The 19,533-nt window shown below is 52.5% G+C and overlaps 1 protein-coding gene across 21 annotated transcripts in view; it reads right to left on the bottom strand.

The window, feature by feature from the left end:
* Positions 1 to 9,361: 9,361 nt before the first annotated feature.
* Positions 9,362 to 19,533, bottom strand: part of SRCIN1 (SRC kinase signaling inhibitor 1) — a 65,968-nt gene continuing 55,796 nt past the window's right edge. For 13 of the 21 annotated variants that reach the window (XM_047708370.1, XM_047708374.1, XM_047708371.1 and 10 more), the window contains one exon: positions 17,257 to 18,736. In XM_047708370.1, coding sequence (XP_047564326.1) covers positions 17,708 to 18,736 — 1,029 coding nt within the window. In that variant the 3' untranslated portion in view covers positions 17,257 to 17,707. The other 8 variants (XM_047708379.1, XM_047708380.1, XM_047708375.1 and 5 more) reach the window with 6 other exon arrangements.

Below are 19,533 nucleotides of genomic sequence, written 5' to 3'. Positions count from 1 at the left end.
GCCTTACGCCACACGTGTAAGTTTACAACATGGGATGGGCTTCCTTCAATGTCGTGGTGCTAGAGGTGCCTCTGCCAACTTCCAGGCTGCCTCTGATGAGTGTAGTATCCTTTAGGAAGAGCAGGTGACTTTCATCCAGGAGAATCTAGGGGAGAGCCCTGAAGCTGGGTAGAGCAGAGCTCAGGCACTGAATCCTCCTTCCTTTCTCTACCCTCCCCCACCTCCAGGTTGTTTTTGTTTGGCAAATGAGCTCCACACACTGTTATCTCCATTTTATGTAGCAGGAAACTGAGGCACAGAGAAGTGACTGGACCTGTCCAAGTTCACACAGCTAATAAGCTGGTGGAGCCAGGATAAGTCTAAGCCCCCCATTGGGCCACCTTCACCGGGCTCTAGTGGGCTTTGGTAGTAGGTTTTGCTCTCCAAAAACAAAGAGAAATGAAGACATCTCCAGGAAAGAAAAACAGTTTGTCATTAGCAGGCTTGCCCCAGGAGAAATACTCTCGGGGTCTTGAGGTTAAGCGTCACGTTGGGCATGGAGCCTACTTTAAAATAAAATGAAATTTCAAGCCCATAATTTAAAAAAAAGCAACTGCATAAAGCAATGATTATAAAACTGTGTCGACAGGCTTACAACCTGTACAGATGAGATCTGTATGACAGTAATTGTATGAAGGTGCGGGGAGGAAATGGAGCTAGACTGAAGCAAAGTTTTTATACACTATTAAAATTAACTCAGTATTGTTTATTTTTTTAAGTTTATTTATTTATTTATCTTAGTAATCACTCTATCCGATGTGTGACTAGAACCCATGACCCGGAGATCAAGAGTCGCACATTCTTCATGTTCTGAATGAACCACCCAGGCAAACTACAAACTACAGACTACATCGTGTTAAGTGAAGATGCTGCTAATTGTAATGCCCAGGGGAACCCCAAGAAGATAATTCAAAAAAACACTGTAAATGAAACGGAACCAAAAAGATGCACTAGGGGCACCTGGGTGGCTCAGTCAGTTTAACAGCTGCCTTCAGCTTAGGTCATGATTTCAGGGTTCTGGGATCGAGTCCCACATGAGGCTTCCTGCTCAGCAGGAAGCCTGCTTCTCCCTCTCCCTCTGTGCTCTCTCGCGCTCTCTCACAAGTACATAAATAAAATATATATATAAAAAAAAAAAGAGGGGCGCCCGGGTGGCTCAGTGGGTTAAGACTTTGCCTTCAGCTCAGGTCATGATCCCAGGGTCCTGGGATCGAGCCCCGCATAGGGCTCTCTGCTCAGCAGGGAGCCTGATTCCCTTCCTCTCTCTGTGCCTGCCTTTCCCTACTTGTGATCTCTGTCAAATAAAATAAATAAAATCTTTATAAATAAATAAATAAATAAACTTAAAAAAAATTAGTACAGAAGAAATGTTTGGAAGTTCACAAATATGTAGAAATAGAAAACTTCCCTCCTAAATAATCGGTGGGTCAAAGAAGAAACCACAGGGGAAATTAGAAATACCTTAAAATGAACAAAAGCCAAAACACAACATATGTAAGTACATGGGATGTAGCCAAAACTGCGTTTCAAGGGAAACTTATAGCTCTCAATGTCTGTATTAAAAAAGAAGAAAGATTTCAAGTCAGTAACCTAAACTTTCATCCTAAGATACTAGAAAGAGAAGAGCGAACTAAACGCAAAGCAAGCCGAAAGAAAGACATCATAAAGATAAGCGTGGAAATAAATGAAATAGAAAATAGGAAAAAATTGAAAAAATCAATAAGACTACGAGCTGATGCTTAGAAAAGGTCATCAAAATTGACAAATATCTAGCTAGACTGGCCAAGAAGAAAAGAGACAGCTAAATCTTTTCCAAGAAGCAACTTCTGGTTTTATTAATTTTATAATTTTTAAATTAATCTCCTTTATTTTTCTATTTTTGTGTCTCATTAAGGAAATGCAAATTATAGCCACAGTGAGATACCACTTCACACCCACTAGGAAAGCTTAAGTCGAGAGAATAGAACACAGCACGTGTTGGTAAGGACGTGGAGAAATAGGGACGCTGGTGAGAATGTAAACTAGCACAGTTGCTGTAGAAGATAGTTCATCAGTTCTTTGGAAAATTAAACCTAGAATTACCGTAGGACCTGGCAATCCCATGCCTGGGTATATCCCCAAGAGAAACGAAAAAATACATCCACAGGGAAACTGGAACATGAATGTCTATAGCAGTATTATTCATAATAACCAAAAGGTAGAAACAAGACAATTGTCCATCAATAGATAAAGAGATAAATAAATCATGTCCATAAAGAGATAAATAAAATCAAGAGATAAATAAATCATGATAAAGAGATAAAGAGATAAATCAGGGGCGCCTGGGTGGCTCAGTGGGTTAAGCCTCTGCCTTCGGCTCAGGTCATGATCCCAGGGTCCTGGGATCGAGCCCCACATCGGGCTCTCTGCTCCGCGGGGAGCCTGCTTCCTCCTCTCTCTCTGCCTGCCTCTCTGCCTCCTTGTGATTTCTGTCTGTCAAATAAATAAATAAATCTTAAAAAAAAATTTAAAAAAAAAAGAGATAAATCAATGGATAAAGAGAGAAATAAATCAAATATATACTATGAAATGCTGTACTGTTCGTTCCATGAAAGGAACAAAGTACTGGTACATGTTACAACTTAGATAACTTGAAAAAATTATACTAAGAGAAGAAAGGTCACAATTCCACAATTTCTTTTGTATGATATATATCCAGAGTGAACAAACCCATAGGGACAGATTAGAGGTTACTAGGGAATGGGGAGTTGTGGGGAATGGGAGAGACTGCTTAATGGCTATGGAGTGTTTTATGGGGTGATTAAAAAAGTTTGGAAACGAGAGAGCTGGTGGTTGGACAACATTGTGGATATGCTAAAGACCACTGAATCGTACATTTAAAAAAGTTAATTGTATGTGATGTGAATTTAGTCTCTTTTAAATTTAAGTTAAGGATACTCATAAATATGATTGTATTAGAAATCGAGGTAAATACTAAATTTGGAATAATTTTGGAAGATTTTTAAAAAAGATTTATTTATCTATTGAGAGAAAGAGTGCGAGCGGTGGGCAGGGGCAAAGGGAGAGAAAGCCAAGCGGACATCCCAGAGTGGGGAGCCCGATCCTAGGACCCTGAAATCATGACCTGAGCCAAAATCAAGAGTTGGACACTTAAGCATCTGACTGAGCCACCCAGGTACCCCAGATTTTTTTGTTTTTCTTAAGAAAAGAAAATCTTGGTGGGAATGTAAGCTGGTGCAGTTACAATGGAAAACAGTAGGGATGTTTCTCAAAAATTTTGAAATAGAAATACCATATGACCCAGTAATTCCACTTCTGGGTATTTATCCCAAGGAAATGAAAACACTGACTCGGAAAATTACATGTACCCAATGCCCATCGCAACAATTCCAATCTCAAAGAAGATGTGGTGTTATGTATACAATGGAATATTATTCGACAATGGAAAGGAATGAAATCTTGCCATTTGCAACAACATGGATGGATGTCCAGGGCGTTAAGTGAAATAAGTGAGACAGAGAAAGACAAATATCATATGATTGCACTTATATGTGGAATCTCAACCACAAAAAAAACCCGGCCAAACAAACAAAAAATAAGCTCATAGATATAGAGCACAGATTGGTGGTTGCCAAAGGTGGGGGATCGGGGGTGGGTAAAATGGGTAGAGGGGTCAAAAGGTACAAAATTTCAATTACAAAATAAATAAGTCATCGGGATCACACAGGGCATGATAACCATAGTTAATAATATTGTGTTGCATCTTTGAAATTTGCTAAGAGTAGATCCTGTAAAGCTATCATCCTATAAAAACGATTCTGTGACTACGTATTATGAAGGATGTTAACTAGTGACAGATGTTAATTACTGTGGCAACCATTTCACCACGGACACAAGTGTGTACTCGTGTTGCCCATCTGAGACTAAAACAATGGATGTCAATTACACCTCAATCAAAAAAAAAAAAAGAAAGAAAGAAAAGAATCCTATTTATAATAGCATCAAAATTAATGAAACACCTAGGAATAAACAACAAAAGTGTCAAGCTTGTAGACAGAGAACTATAAAACATTGCTGAAAGAGATTAAAGATCTAAATAAATGGAAAGATAACCATGTTTCAGAGCACCTAACGTTTTTAAGATGACAATATTTCTTAAGTTGAACAAACTACAGATTCAGCACAATTCCTTTTAAAATATGATTTTTTGTCTTTTTGGCAAAAACTGACAGCTTATCAAAAAATTCCTGTGGAAACACAAGGAACCTGGAACAGCCAAACAGTTTTGAAGAAGGAAACAGAATTGCAAGCTCGCATTTTTCAAACCTACGACCAGTCAAAACAGAGCAGTGCTGGTGTAAGGACAGACACTTATTTCATACGAAACGTTTCTCTCTCTTTTTTTAAGATTTTATTTCCTTTTTTTAAAAGATTTTTTTTAATTTATTTGTTTGACAGAGAGAGATCACAAGTAGGCAGAGAGGCAGGCAGAGAGAGGGGAAAGCAGGCTCCCTGCTGAGCAGAGAGCCCGATATGGGGTTTGATCCCAGGACCCTGGGATCATGACCTGAGCTGAAGGCAGAGGCTTTAACCCACTGAGCCACCCAGGTGCCCTAAGATTTTATTTCTAAGTAATCTCTACACTCAATGTGGGGCTCGAGCTTTACAACCCCGAGATCAAGAGTCCCATGCTCCACCCACAGCCAGATGAGAGCCCCACATGAGAAACGTTTCTTTGGGAAAACTCCTAATCTATTTGAGTCGAACTAAGAGGAATGGGGATTTTTCCTTGCCGTTCTGGCATGGGCAGGTAGAAGGACCATGAGAGTGGCCTGAGCTAAGGCAGAGAATCTGGGGATTTTCAGTTAAATTTCTGGGACGGTGACCAGGGGTAGGGGATGGAGCTTTCCACCAGGTGTCATTATGGGTAATGTCCATCATTCAGTCCACGTTAGTGGGTGTCAAGGGAGCCTGTCATCTGCTAATGGGCACAATGGCCCTGAGCCCAAGGTCCTACACCAAGGATTGGAAACTCTGGAATTCTTAAGTCACTCCGAGGCCCAAGAAGAAAATGCCGAGGACTCAACAGATGTGCAGAAAGCGAGGGAGAAGATGAGGGCTTCCCAGGTTTCTGTCGGTAAAGCAGTCTCTTTTCTCTCCCCAATGAGGATCGGACTCAGAGGCCAGCCGGTCAGGTCCCTGTTTGCCCAGTCAGCCTTGCCCGTCTGTCAAAGGGAGCTATGATCCCCACAGGCCACGCTGTCAGGGGTAAAGAGACACTTAGTGGAAGTGAGTGGTATCATGAAGCATTAAGGAAGCACGGCAAGGGAAGGGTTAAGTCTTGGGTTTGAATTCTGACTCCATCACATCATACCTACAAAGGCGCTGAGACTCAGTTTCCCCTCCCTCGGCCAGAGGATTGTTAGCTAGAGTAAGCCAGGGATGCATCACTGCCCCTGTCCATGACTGATGGCTCTGCGCTCACTCGTCCCCCTCGCCCCCCATCTTTTCTCCGCAGCACAGTCAGAGGGAACTTCCGGAATAGTGTCCGGACACATCACTCTCTTACTTGAAACTCTCCAATCGCCTTCCACGGCTCTGGGGGAAATTCCATCTTGTCTACCACATCCCGCAAGATGGGGCTCCTAGGATGGGGTTTCTGCCCACCACTCTGGCCTCATGGTCCGCACCCCTTCCCCTCCTTGCTCTACGTGGTTTTCATCCATCTTCCAGGACGCACCTCAGGGCATTCTGCCTGTGCCCCTCAGCCACCAGCTGCCATGCAGCCACTCGAATGTGACCTCGGGGCTGGTCACCCTCTCTGAGTGGTCCACATGACTATCACAGCCTGCTTCCCTGGGTGCTGTTCGCTGTTGGTCACGATTCTGCTGAGGTATCCGGGTCATGTGTTGGCTGGCTGCCCCCCCAAAATGCTAAGACTCAGGCCCAGGGAGATCAAGCAGACATTTTGTCGGCAAGCAGACAGTCGGTGGACATTTGAAGGGTGTACCAAGGGCCTGGCGTGATTCCTGGCATGCACTTGATCGTCTCATTTGTTACTTGATCTTGAACTGTCAGTGAATGGGGTGATTCTAGGAGATGAAGGGGGTTTTGGCCACTTTCCCAGCTTTCTGGGAATAGGTTGCAAGAGAGAAGGCAAGACCTGCCCACCTTTTAAAAAGGACATAAGGGATGAAGTCTGGCTGTTGGAGGGTCTGAAGGGCTCCTCAGCAGGGAGGGGGGTTGAGCTGCCCATGGAGTTCCCATTCCTCCCACACGGTGAGCAGTCCTCAACCACTAGTCTCCAAAGAGGCTACTGGCCTTTAGGGGAAGACAGTGACGGGGGCTTCTGTGGGTTCTGGAATAGTGTTGCTCTAGGACAATGTCATCACCTCATGGTTAGGGTAAATCTCCTGTCAGGGGTCTTCCAGTTTCGGAGGACACCATGGGGTGAGAGGGGCTGGCAGGCCTTTGAGGAGAAAGCAGAAATGCAGCATGATTAGGACTGAAACTATATCTGCGGACAAGCATTTTTCAGACTGTGGGTTTTGACACATTAGAAGGTCAAGAAGTCAATTTAGGGCTCCTGGGTGGCTCAGTGGGTTAAGCCGCTGCCTTCGGCTCAGGTCATGATCTCAGGGTCCTGGGATCGAGTCCCGCATCGGGCTCTCTGCTCGACAGGGAGCCTGCTTCTCTCTCTCTCTCTACCTGCCTGTCTCTCTGTCTACTTGTGATCTCTCTCTGTCAAATAAATAATAAAAAAAATAAAATAAAATCTTTAAAAAAGAAGTCAATTTAGTGGGTTGCGACCAAAGTGTTTAGAATTCAGCAGGAAATAGCAGAGAGCATTGTATATAGTAAGTGCCCTTTCACTAAATGTGTATTTCTTACATATCTGTGTGAATTTTTTTAAGACTTTATTTGACAGAGATCACAAGTAGATAGAGAGGTGGGGGAAGCAGTCTCCCTGCTGAGCAGAAAGCTCGATGCGGGTCTCAATCCCAAGACCCTAAGATCATGACCTGAGGCGAAGGCAGAGGCTTAACCCACTGAGCCACCCAGGCGCCCGTGTGTGAATTTTTTTTTTTTTTTTGAAAAATTTGAAAGCTGCTGACATCATGAAGGGTCATCCCTCTGGAAGGGCAGGAGGCCAAGACCCAACCCAGGGAGGTAATCAGACTCTCCTTGGTTCTGGAGGTTAAAGCACTGGGTTTGGGTTCAGGCAGAGCTGGATTCAAGTCCTGACTCTGCATCTTAGTTATTGTAGGATACTGGACCTATGAGCAACGCTGGCAGCTACCTCACTGATGCCAGTCGTCACTGGGGGTGGGGGGGCACAGCGGGGAGTTGGCATCCCACAGTTAGCGGTGTTGCTCTCCAGGGTCCGGGATGATGTGGCTTCTCTTAGGTCCTTGGGGCAGCAGCAGCCAGAGGGGCTCCTGTTCCCACCCCTCCTCTCTCAGGCCCTGCCCGGGAAGTTGCCCGCCAGTTACAAGCCTGAGATTCGCATCTCCGCCCCATCCATCCCCGCCCCTTCCACGGTGCCGGTGAGAAATAATGAGACAGCAGCCTGTAGAAAGGAGATCCAGGAGAGGAAAAAGAAAGAAGTTTTATTTAAGCCCCAAACACTCGGCTAGAAAAACTGGAAAGGAAAGAGAGTGGAGAAGTGAGAAGAAAAAGGACATTAAAAAAGAGAGACAGAAAACACAGCAACCCTTTTCCATTTAGAAATTGTCAAGTTACACTGACAGAGGTCACAGAATATCCACAGAAGCCATCACTGCTACACCAACACAGGCCCTACGGGGTGGACGGGGCGGGGTACGGAGACGGGGCTCAGCCCTGGGGGGACCCCACCAGGGCCCCCTCTCAGAGCCTTGGGTCCAGAGGTTCCTGGGGAAACAGCATATTGTGGAAGGGGCGGGAGAGGAACCCCCCATGCGAGTAACACAGCACAGTGGGCAGGGGCGGGGGGACCAGGTACAGGGATCCCCCCGACGTCTTAGTTTTCTCTTGGTCAAGCACACACTGATGGACGGAGCAGCGAGGCGCATGCAGCTGTGGGGGGGGGCGGGGGCAGTGACGTGCTGCGGGCTTTGGGAGGGCCGGGGGCTCGGGAGGGGCGCCAAAGCGAGGGGTGCAGGGTCGATGGAACACACACGCAGGCACTCCCACACGCCTGGGTCTACACAACTGTGCACACGCACACGCCCACACATACAGATCGCATGCACCTCCACGTACAGTCCTCTGTTGGCGCATATGTGGCCCGCACGCATACAAGCCACGCGCAGCCACGCATGTCTGCACACACACACACACACACACACACACTACACACCTTCTCATGCACCAGCATGCAGGTGGGCGCGTGCTGAAGCCCCAGCAGGGAACATGCACCGAGTGCGCACGCCTCCCTGCACACACGTGTCTTAGGTCACACCTGTGCACACACACGCTTCCCTGTGTACACGGGCAAGTGAGCGTGCGCGCACACACACACACACACACACACACACACACACAGGCTGCGCGCGGCTGCACACAAACGCCTCTCAGCCCAGAAATGGGCAGAAACCAAAGGGAAAGAAAGATGCAAGTCCCACTGGGCGCTCTGTGAGCAGGTGGAGTGGGGCCCACGGCTCCCTCCGTCTGCCCCTCGTGGACGGACACCTCCTCCTCCCCCCACAAAGGGACATTCAACTCAGGACAAAGACAGTGGGGCACACATTCAGGTCACAGGGGCTCCGGGTGGGGGCAAGCGAAAAGTAGCAAGCAAAGAGTAATGGAGTGGAGGGAGGAGGGGGCACCACTCCCCCCGCCCCTCCCAGTCGGGGGGTCTCTGTACAGCCAAATCAAACCAAACCATTTCACTGGACCACGGAAGCCAGGCCGATGTGCCCATCCTCCAGCCCCCCTCCCCCGCCAAAACAGCGGCCAGGGAGGGAGCGCCGCGGTTTTCTTTTTTTTTTTTCTTTTTTAAATATTTATATATATTTATATTACGTATATTATATATATATATAATATGTAAATATATTTTTAAAACAATATAAAATGTTAAGACACTTCACTTAAATGTAAAGAGTTGCCTGCAATTAAAAGTAATTGCATCATTGATGAGGTCCTTTTTTTTTTTTTTCCTATTTTCCAAGGTTTTTTTTTTTTTTTTTTTTTTCAGGAGGGAATTTTTTTTCCTCTTCTTTTGTTATTTTTCAAAAAGGCCTGCTTGCCTTTGTACAAAAATGATCCAAAGCTAGAAAACAAGGATGAACCAACGAAAATTAAACAAAACAAAAAGAAAATGAAGAAACACAACCCCAGTCTCCCTTCCCTCCCCAGCCCTCAATGGCTCCCCAGGCTCACCCCAGACACTGACCTTCCAGCCAGGCCCCAGGGACTAGGAGGGTCTGCCCCTTCAATGGCTCCTTCTTTCTGTGCTTATGCAGGGAGATTACTCCCCAGCCCTCCCCTGTGCTTACCCAGCTTTGTGCTCCAAATAGGAATCCTGCTCCCCAGGGGCCCTGCTCTATCTGCCACCTCATCCCCCACCCACATAACCCCCCTCCCCACCTGCCGGCCCCTCATTGTGCCCTCTGGGGGGCCTGGGGTTGAGAATCAAAATTTGTTCTTCATCCCCTTCTCAGGACCTTCTCAAAAGCTTCGTTGGCTCAGCCTCTGCAAGGCAGTCTTCCACAGGCCAGGTCTAGGGTAGCTGGCTGCCTGGTCAGGCCTCAGGGACCCTCAGGGATCTCACCGGGGGTCACCAGTACCCCATTTAAAATTCATCTCACCCCCTTACCTGAATACCCTCAAATCTCAAAGAGGATGGTTAAAGGTCAAGTTGCTTGACCTTTGGGTCAGAGCTGCCCTCACTGCCCCCCCATCAGCCCCTCTCTATCCCCCCCACTTCCCTCACCACCAGACCCTTCCCACCCTCCAGGCCCCCAAATCTAGTTTTCTAGGCCCTTCATTCTTGCCCACCCTACCCCCATTAAATAAGTTAATGTCATTTAAAGTGCTAAATTAGGAAACCAAAAGTACCAAATAGCCCTCCTCAGGGCTGCCCTCTTTTAGGGCAGTGACCCCAGGGTCAGGCTGGCCGCTCAACCCGCCGCCACCCACAACCCACCATCCAGAAGGGCCCGCTCCTTGCTCCGCACAGGCCTGGCGGCTCCTCACCACAAGAAGGGAGTCCCAGGAAGCCAACTCCTTTCCAGGACACACAGATTCAAAGGCCTCATGCCTGCCCCCAGCCGCACCCCCCTCCCCAAACCCTGGCCTCCTTCCACAGCCCATCCATCTTGACTCCAGGCCCACAGAGGCATGAGCAGCAGGGAGCAGAGCAACAGAGTTCAGTCACGGCGAGGTTGGGCCGCTCCAGGCCCAGAGTCTCCCTGCCAGGCCGATAGCGAGGTTGCTCCAACGTCCAGAGTTTCCTCCAGGAAGGTTTCCGAGGAAGGGGAGGGGGTGTCTCACCGCTCCAAGTCTCTGTGGCTCAGAGTTTGTTCGGAGTGCTCTCAGGAAAGGACCTTAGGGTTCAGGGGCCTTAGGATGGATGTGGGAGGAAGCATGGGTGAAGAGAAAAGGGAAGGAGGATGACAGGAGATGGACCATTTTGGAACAGGAAAACAAGGGAAGGTGGTGTGTTTTGGTTTTTAGTTTTACTGTTTTGCTTTAAAAAAAAAAATTAAAAGTGAATCATTTAAAAAAAGCAAAAACACCAACAAGAGATGGGTGTAGAGAGCTGAAGAGGGCCACACCTGTGGCAAACCCTTCAGAGGACCCAGAGAATAGGGTAGGGGTAGGGTAGAGATGAAGGGAAGAAGAGCAGGGAGAGAAATGGCAGGGGTGGGAGGGGGCTTCTAGAAGGAGATGGAAGAATTCCTCGCCCCAAAGGAAGTCAATACAGGGATAGAGGTTCTGGAAGCCGAGGGCTTTTCTGAGACTGGGCTTGAGGTCTCATTTGACCCGCTCATCTCTTTAGATGGTTTAGTGGCCTGGAACAAAAACAGGGGTCAGGGGTCAGAGAGAGGCTGGGAGATCCTTCATGCTGGCCCCTGGCTAAAGTTTTAATGAAAAACCTCCACAAACCCAAGAGAAAACTAACTGCAAAAGGAAGAAGCCACAGGGGCATCTGGAGAGAGGGATCCCCTGAGATGGAGAGGAGGAGGCCACAGTGGGGGGGTGCAGAATGGGGTGAGGGGAGGGTATTGGGTTGGACCCAAAGGCTTAGGGACAGGGCTTACTGACAGGAAAGAGAGCAGGTGGAGGAGAGAGACCAGAGAAGCACAGGGAAGGCCATACCCAGGAAAGGTGGACAGGGAGATGGCAGTGGGGAAGACGAGGGAGGAAGAAGTGAGAGGTTAGCTGCCTCAGGGGTGCGGGGCGTAGAGTGGTCCCAGCTGGAAACAGGTGGGCTCTTAGTCTCAACTGGCCAGAAGCCCAGCCAGGGCCTCTTCTGACCTCTACAGGAGGCTGATCCTAAGCAGGAGGTCTTATGGGGACAGTGTGGGGCAAGTTGGTGTTCCCAGGGGAGCACTTCTCTAAAGAACGCCCCCAACCCCATTCCACCCCCAAGCTGGAGGAAAAGGCACTCACTGCATCCAGCCTCTGGCCCAAGGCAGGAAGCCCGACTGCATCCCCTACAAGGGTTCTCCTAGCTTCCAGCTGCTCCTTGTGGGTTGTGGGTAATGGTGGGTAATGAGGGAGGTCACTCCATGATGCACCCCGCCCTCTCCCAGCAGCTCTGCTAGTTAGAAATTAAGCCTCGCTCCTCCCACCCCTAGCTGACTCTCTGTGGCTAGACAGGTTCTGGATGTCTCCATGGGTCCAGAGCCACCTGCATCACCTTGAGAGGAGGGAATATCACAAATGCAGATTCCAGGGCCCTGCTTCCGAATCTCTCTCTGGCTCAGGCTCCGGAATCTACATTTCGGGCAGGCACCCTAGGTGACCCTGCTGCACACTTCACTTTGAGTGCCACTGGGATGGGGCTACACAGATGGGGTTTCTCTCTGTCCTATTCACTGTTCCCCCCTCCTCCCCTCCCCACCTTGCATAGCTACTAGTGGGATAACCAACGGATGGGTCTTGATAAAAAAAAAGAAAGGAAGGAAGGGGGAGGGCTGGAAATTGCCCTGCCGCCCATCCCGCCACCTCCTGCAGCAGCTTTGGTCTGGGCAGGGTAGCCCCACATCCCACCACCCAGTTAGCCCCCCGCTGCTGGGTGGGCTCTATCACAGTGGGGAAGGCACGTGGTGCCTCCTCCAGCAGCCAGCGAGGGCAACAAGGAGACCTCAGGCAGCCTGACCGGCTGACCATGAACTCGCCCTTGCTGTTGATGGCCCCCATGCCGTCTTCCACACGGACAGTAATTCATCTGGGTTGCACTCCTCACGCCTTCAGCGCAGTCTACCTTTTCCCTTTATGAAAATTAAGGCAAGAATTTCCCCATTTGGGTCTTGTAACCCTTTCCCTTTCCTGTAGCTGTTTATTTAGACTCACAGAGGCTCCAGGGCCACACCCACAAGATCCTAGGATTCACTGGGTCCTTTGCCCAAGGACCCTGTGCCAGGCCTGGCTCCTAGTCTCGGGGGGTTCCAGTACTGGGACCCAGGGACAGCCTCACGCCTTCTTACTCCCACTTCTGGTCACTAGGTCACTAGCCCTGAGCTCGGGGCCTGCCCCTCCTCTCCCAGCCTTTCCCATTCAGAGTTCTTGATCCCAAAGGCAGGCGGGGAGGCCTCTGCTTGTCTCCTCACATCTCACAGCGTCCCAAGCCAAGCCGGCTGCTGATTCCCTCCTGGCCATCCTCTTTGTTCTTGACCCATCTCTCTAGTTAAAAGCTTTTTCTCTTCCTCCCTTTTAGCTTTTGTCAAGAGGCCTGGTCTATTCTGAGCTTTGGTCTTTGGAACGCCTGCCATCCAGCCTGTGCCGCCACCTGACTCCTGCATTCGCTCGGGTGACACGTCCTCACCCAAGTGATGGCCCCTTTCTCCCCCAGCCAGCGCAAGGCCTGTCCACAGGAGCCGCGGCAGTGGTCAGTGGCCTGCGCGGACACGCACCCCTGCTCCTTCACGGAGACCCGGATGGCTTGGGGCTGCTCTGCGAGCACCTGTTTGCCCTCTCAGCTGCCTTCCCTCCCCGGAGACCAGCCGCGGCGACCCGTAAGGCACCCCTCCGGAAGCGGAGGGAGCACATGCCCGTCGCGCCCCATCCCCTGTCCCGGGCTGCGGAGGTTCTCTGGTAACACAGTTCCTGTCACTTCACCTCACCCACTAGCCCTGTCCCGCCACTCCCAACTACATCTGGAGAAGCAGGATGCTGTCACCTGCAACTTCCAGCCAGGGGAGACCTAGCCGGCTGAGCCCCGCACCCCTACCCTTCCTGCAGGTCAGCGTCTGGTAGGGGCTCGGCGCCCCTCCACGCTGTGACACAGATCTCCGCACAGGGACAGGTCACCTTGTTGAGGCAGACCCTGCTGGCGCCCATTCCAGGCCATTCCCAGTGCCGCTTCCTCTGCTGCCCGCAAGCCCTCCTTCCAGAGGAAATCCTGCCTGAATTAAGTCCTGGTCTATCAGGAGAGATTGGCCTTTCCCCAGCCCAAGGAAGGTAGGTCCCGAGTAATTCACCCAATTAGAGCAATTCCATTCTCCTTGCCAGTGACCGATTCAGGAACGGCAATGGGAAGACAGGGAAGGGATTAGGGATTTCTGGGAAAGGTTCTCCTGCTCGTGACCCGGTTTGTGGGCCTGGGACCCCCCAGGGGAATGAAGGCAGCCATTCAGGGGGGCGGGCAGGATGACGGGACAGCAGGACCCTCTGAGGAAATGCCCCAGGGGTGCAACAGATTTGCTAGCCACAGTAGAAGAGGAGGGGTCCATGGTTTCCCATCTGCGGGCCCTGATGCTGGCCCCCCTGGGAATCTGGCCACTATCCTTCCCCTGGATCTCAAGCACGACCTCCATGGGCTTTCTCAATGATTTCCCCTGATGTCTCTGTAGTATACAGCACTGTTGCAGCCGCATCTCGGAACCCCCCCCCCCCCACCGCCCCCATTTTGGTGTCTCTGGTCCTGGCACTTTTATTCTCCTTCCCCTTGTCCTGGTCAAAGGCAGCTCTGAGCCCCAAGTATTAGAACCCCGTGATGAGAGAACGGCCTCTGCCCAGCCCTCAGCTCTGACAAGTGTACAAACGGACAATGACGGGGACTGTCCTTCATAAGGCCCTGGGGGCTTTCCCAGTTCCTTCCCACACCTGGTATGATGGGACCTCAGAAACCTGCTGCTGGGGGGCCTGGGTGGCTCAGTGGGTTAAAGCCTCTGCCTTCGGCTCGGGTCATGATCCCAGGGGTCCTGGGATCGAGCCCTGCATCAGGCTCTCTGCTCAGGGGGGAGCCTGCTTCCCCCTCTCTCTGCCTGCCTCTCTGCCTACTTGTGATCTCTCTCTGTCTCTGTCTCTAAATAAATAAAATCCTAAAAAAAAAAAAAAGGAAAAAGAAAAAAAGAAAATGCTGCTGTGTTCTTGTCTCCATTTTATAGATGAGGGAAGAGCCAGCAGAAGGCAGAGGACTTCGACCAAGTTCACAGCCTGAGCTAATAGGGAGTGTGGTCCAGGCCCGGAGGACAGAGGGCCAGGTGTCCCAGAGTGGCTGGAGCAAACTGAGAGTGTGGGGCACCAGGAGAACCAGGATGAAGGAACCCAGGATGGTCACGGAAGTGCCCTGGGAAGCAGGGGCAGGATTTCTGATTTTCTCAGCTGGCAGGGAGCAGTGGGCCTGGGTTTGAAGTTGGGGGAATGACATCATCAAAATCTGCAATTTACACACACCTGTCCCCAGCCCCCAGGTCTGGGAAAATACATTAGAGGTAACAGAAGTGACAGAGAGACCCTAGAAGGACATGCATTTAGGTAATGAGGCATAGGATGATTTTTATCCCGGCTTATTTAAGAAATGTCCATGGGGAACATCTATTACTTTGTTAGGGAGAAGGTGCTTGGTAATGAAAGGCTAACAGAAAGGGAAAGCGAGAGGCAAGGACAGGCCTGTGGCCCTGGGGAGGGAGACAGCTGAGTATCTACAGTAGGTGGTGAGGGAGACTCCCCAGTGTGGGAGGATACCCCGGGGGGGGGGGGTGACATTTTCTCAGGGGCAGGCTTGTGCTCAGAACAGAGGCCCAGGCAGGGACAGATGGCACCTGGTGCCCCAGGAGAGGAGCGTGTGGTATGAAAAGCAAAGAGGCCCAAGAGAAGCAGGGCCCAGCGAGGCAAGGAGGCGTGCAGAGGACAGACACCCAGTGAGGAGTCAGGGGGTCAGGGTGAGGGCTGGCCACTGAGGAGAGGAATGGAGGGCCTACACAGCACCCCTGTGAGCATGTGTGTGTGCAAGTGTGTGCGGGAGGGCGGCTGTGGGGGGGCGGGGAGGGCTAGCCCGATACTGGGAGGGAAGAGGGAAGGCCGAGCAGGCTGGGGACTGAAAGGAGGGGAGGGCATGGAGGCCACAGAGGTGACAGAGGTGACAGAAGAGCCAGAGAGAGGCTCTGGGTGCCCCAGGCTGGGGAGTCCGGGGGGAGAGATGGCAGAGCAGTTACAGCTGGGGAGGCTGAAGGCAAGGTGTGTGTGTGTTGTGGGGGGATCAGGTAGTCTGGACGCCAATCCTGCTGCATGACCATAGCTAAAGCCTCAGTTTCCCCCTCTACTACGTGGGGATCAGAAGGACCTTCCTCAGAGTGGTGTGGAGAACGGGGAACGTATGTGTCTGCTCAGGGAGCACCCCACGTGCAGCCCCTGCTGTTCTGGACACGAAGGACGGACATAGGACGAGGGGAACTCAAGGCACTGTGCAGGCAGGATGAGGAGCTCAGGGTGCAATTTGCACGGTGTGTCTGGGGACCCATGAGGAAATTGGTGGGCCAGCAGGGAGCTGGGGAGGAGAGCTGGTCAGGGGTGGGTAGGGCCAGGATGGCCCATCTCCACTGGTCCCTCCAGGGAACCAGCAGCCCAGGGCTGTCACAGGGCCATGGGGTGGGAAGGGCTTTGTGATTCCCCCGGTCCTGTCCTGGTTCTGATGCCACCTTGCTGTGTGCCCTCAGGAAGCCCCTTTCCTTCTCTGAGCTGTCCCCTCATCTGTAAAGAAAGGAGCCTGACTTGCCATCACTAATCTCCTGCCTTGGAGCCTAGAACCTTCTTCAGGTCACAGCATCTGGACATTTCACGGTACCCACTCCCACCCCAGCACCCACGACAGGCCTGGCACGTAGGAGCTGCTTAGAAACACTTACTGAAGCAAATGAGTGCACGAAGTTCTCTCTTGGTATCTAGGTCCAGGGACCAGCCCGGACTTTCTGACCAGGCCACACAGTGGATCACAGGACAGAAACACTCAAGGGTGAGGTTGCCCATTCTACACTGGCCCCAAGCCGGCTGACTACATCTGACAGAGGACACAGCACCCCTGCCTCCCCACCAGGGGGCCATGGTACTTCTCCCTCTCCCGGTTGAGAACAGTGGAAGCCACCAAAGCCCAAATACTGAAAAGCAGAGGCAAAATTGGTTTCTCCCTCAGGTGGGAGATAGCCTGAGAGCCAAGAGGGAGGACTGATGATAGTGGGGTGCCTTCGCCCCACCCAGTCCCCCTTCCACCCCATGGCAGGGACCTGAGAGCCAGGGAGAGGAAGCAGAGCAGAGGCAGGAAGACAAAGGGACATCGAAGCCTCCTCCTACACCCCAGGCCAGGGTGGGACGAGTCTGCTGCCTCCCCCTCTTCCAGGAACGGCTGGGGAGAGGCCTTTCTCCACCAGGTGAGGGTTTCCCAAAAGGGGAGTGGCCTGATTGGATATATTCTAAACAAGATGCAGGGTGCTGAGGGTTAGCAGGAGGAGTGAAAAGATGGTTCAGGGGGCCAGTGGGGCCGTCCCGGCAGGGAGGAGGTCTCTGGGCGGCTGGCATGGGGGTGGCCACAGGAGTGTCGACAAGGAGCTGCCCGGCACACAGCCCACACAGCCCGAGCACACCGTCCCACAGGGGAAGGGGAGGGGCCAGGAGGGGCCGAGCCTACCTGCTGCTGAGCCTGGATCCTCATGTACTCCGCCCTCTGCTTGCCGTGCTTGCCCTTGTCGGGGCTGCCCGCCTGGCCCTGCACTGCCTTCAGCCGAGAGGCCCCCGGAGTCACCACCTTCATGGGCGGCACGCTGCCACCACCGCTCTGCAGGAAAAGGAACAGGGTGGGGGTTGGACGTGGGATCACACAGGAATCCTAGGCCCTGGGTGGGGCTATCTGGGGCTTGGACCGCCTGGGTGGGTCCTTTGAGACCTGGAGACCCTCAGACCTCCCTGCCTCCATATCCCTGGCCAGGACGCAGGTCCACTCTCCCGGGCCAGGGTTCAGGCCTCCCTGCAGAAGAGGGGGTCAGGGACCCCCAGCCATGTTCCCAGCAGCTCCCCAGCCAGAGCTCTTTGGTGGTTTCCTTGAGCAGCCCAGGGCAGCAGGCACCCTCCTGAGGGAGCCACTTCTGAAGTGAGAGTCACTGCCATCACCCCTCCTCCTGGCAAGGGACCCTTTTCTGGGTGTCCCAGAGCAAGACTGAGATTTGCAGGGGGATCTCTGTGATGGCAGACGGGGTGGCATCTTCCTCTGAAAGGGAGGATGGGGGGGGGGGGAGTCTCCCTAGAGATGGACAAGTCCAGATCCTCTGAACCATCCCAGGTACCACCCTACCCAGGACAACACTGGGGGTTCAGAGGCGCAGACAGAGAAACAACAGAGGCACAGAGAGTCTGACAGGAGAGGGGGAAGGGAACGCGGGGATGGAAAAGGAGGAGAGAACTTTATTTGTTGGTTTATAGATACAGAGCAGAGGGGAGAGGACCTGGTCCCTGCCAGGGTTGCTTGGGCCGATCCCTGGGTAGGCCGGCTTCCCAGCCTCCTGGGGCTCTGGCTGCAAACCCCACCCAGCGCGGGGCTCCCAGAAGGCTGGCGGGAACTGAGAAAAGGCCAGTGGGAGGAGGGGGCTGGCGTGATGCTCCTGCAGCCCCCCACTCCCTCCAGCTCTGAGGACCAAGAGATCAGAGCATGAAGGCAGGAGGAGAGGCTAGGGGAGGAGGCAGCCACCTGGGGACCGGGTGGCAGGGGTGGGGGGCTGCCGAGGGGCCCCACGGCGAGGGCAGTGCCCATCTGGCTCAGGGCGGCTTCTAGCTCCCGAAGAGTCTCCTCCAGGCTGTCCATCCGCTGGGTGGGGGCGCCTCTCCCTGTGCAGCCTAGACCTGCAGCAGGCTGGCCCCTGGGCTCCCCACTGCCGGCTTGGGCATCCTGTCTGGTGTCCTTGGGGGTCTTCTCAGGCTGGGTGTCAGCAGTAGAGAGCTCCTGAGTCCCGTCAAGGGCTGGTCCCCAAGAGCAGGGAGCCCCAGCTCCTCCTTCCACTGGGCTGCAGCTCTCTATCCCCCATCTCTTCAGAGCTGTCCCTTCCTTCTCAGATGGTAAGGGGCTCCTGGGCTGGGAAGCCTTGGCCACAACCTCTGGCAGGGCCCGGGCACCATCGCAGCCTCTCCCACTGCCAGCCAGGGTCCGGGGGCGCGGGGTGGGAGTTGTCCTGGGACCAGTTTCCTCAGGCCTGGCCTCTGGTGGGGAGGGAGGGTTTGGGGTACACTCTGTCAAGATGATCCGGGGGATACAAAAGGCCCTGGGGCTTGGGGCAGCCTGCGGAGAGAAGAGAGATGAGGGAGAGTCTGATTCCTGCAGACCGAACGCCCTGAGCTGGGATGGGAAGTTAGACGCGGGTGAGCCCAGCCCCTTCCTGCACTGATGGAGAAACCGAGGCAAGGGAGGGCGGTGACTGAGTTTATTCAGCAAATCAGAGACAAAGCTGGGACTAGAACTCAGGGCTCTTCCTACCCCACACACCAGGCCCCCACTTTCTGGCAGAGACGCTGGTTTCCCCAGAAGCACAGACACCGGTCTGCCTCTCACTGCCCGTGTTAAACTCTGGGAGCAGGCCCACGGGCACTGCCAGGAGTCTGGCCACCTGTGCAAGGAGGTAATAATAGCATGGAGGTGGTGGAGAACTCAGTGCGCTCACGTGTGCGTGGGCTTAGAATAGCGCCCGGCCCATTGTGAGCACGCGACCAATATTAGCTCTTTGTCAAATGCACCTGAGCAGTCTCTGGCCTCAGAGGCTGGGGCTGTTGTGCTTTTCTCAGGCCAGAGAGATCCAGGCCCCTCAGCCCCTACTTCTGGAGCTTTCCCAAGGACTTCACAGCCACAAGGGGCAGGGCTCATGTCCCTCGGCTGCACACACACTGTGCAAAGCTAGAGGACTGCTTCTATGTAAGCAACCCCTGCTCTGGCTTTGGGGAGGTGGGGGGCCACTCACTACCCCCCAACTTGAGTGAATTCTGGTCTCATTCAGACCAGCAGAGCCCTGTGCCAGGCACCATCATATCTGTCTTCATCTTAAGTCCTTACTATAACCCACGACATGGCAAGCGCTCCTATAG

This window comes from Lutra lutra, chromosome 16 (assembly GCF_902655055.1).
Source record: "Lutra lutra chromosome 16, mLutLut1.2, whole genome shotgun sequence".
Classification (NCBI taxonomy): Eukaryota; Metazoa; Chordata; class Mammalia; order Carnivora; family Mustelidae; genus Lutra; species Lutra lutra.
This window is presented reverse-complemented; position numbering and strand designations above follow the sequence as displayed.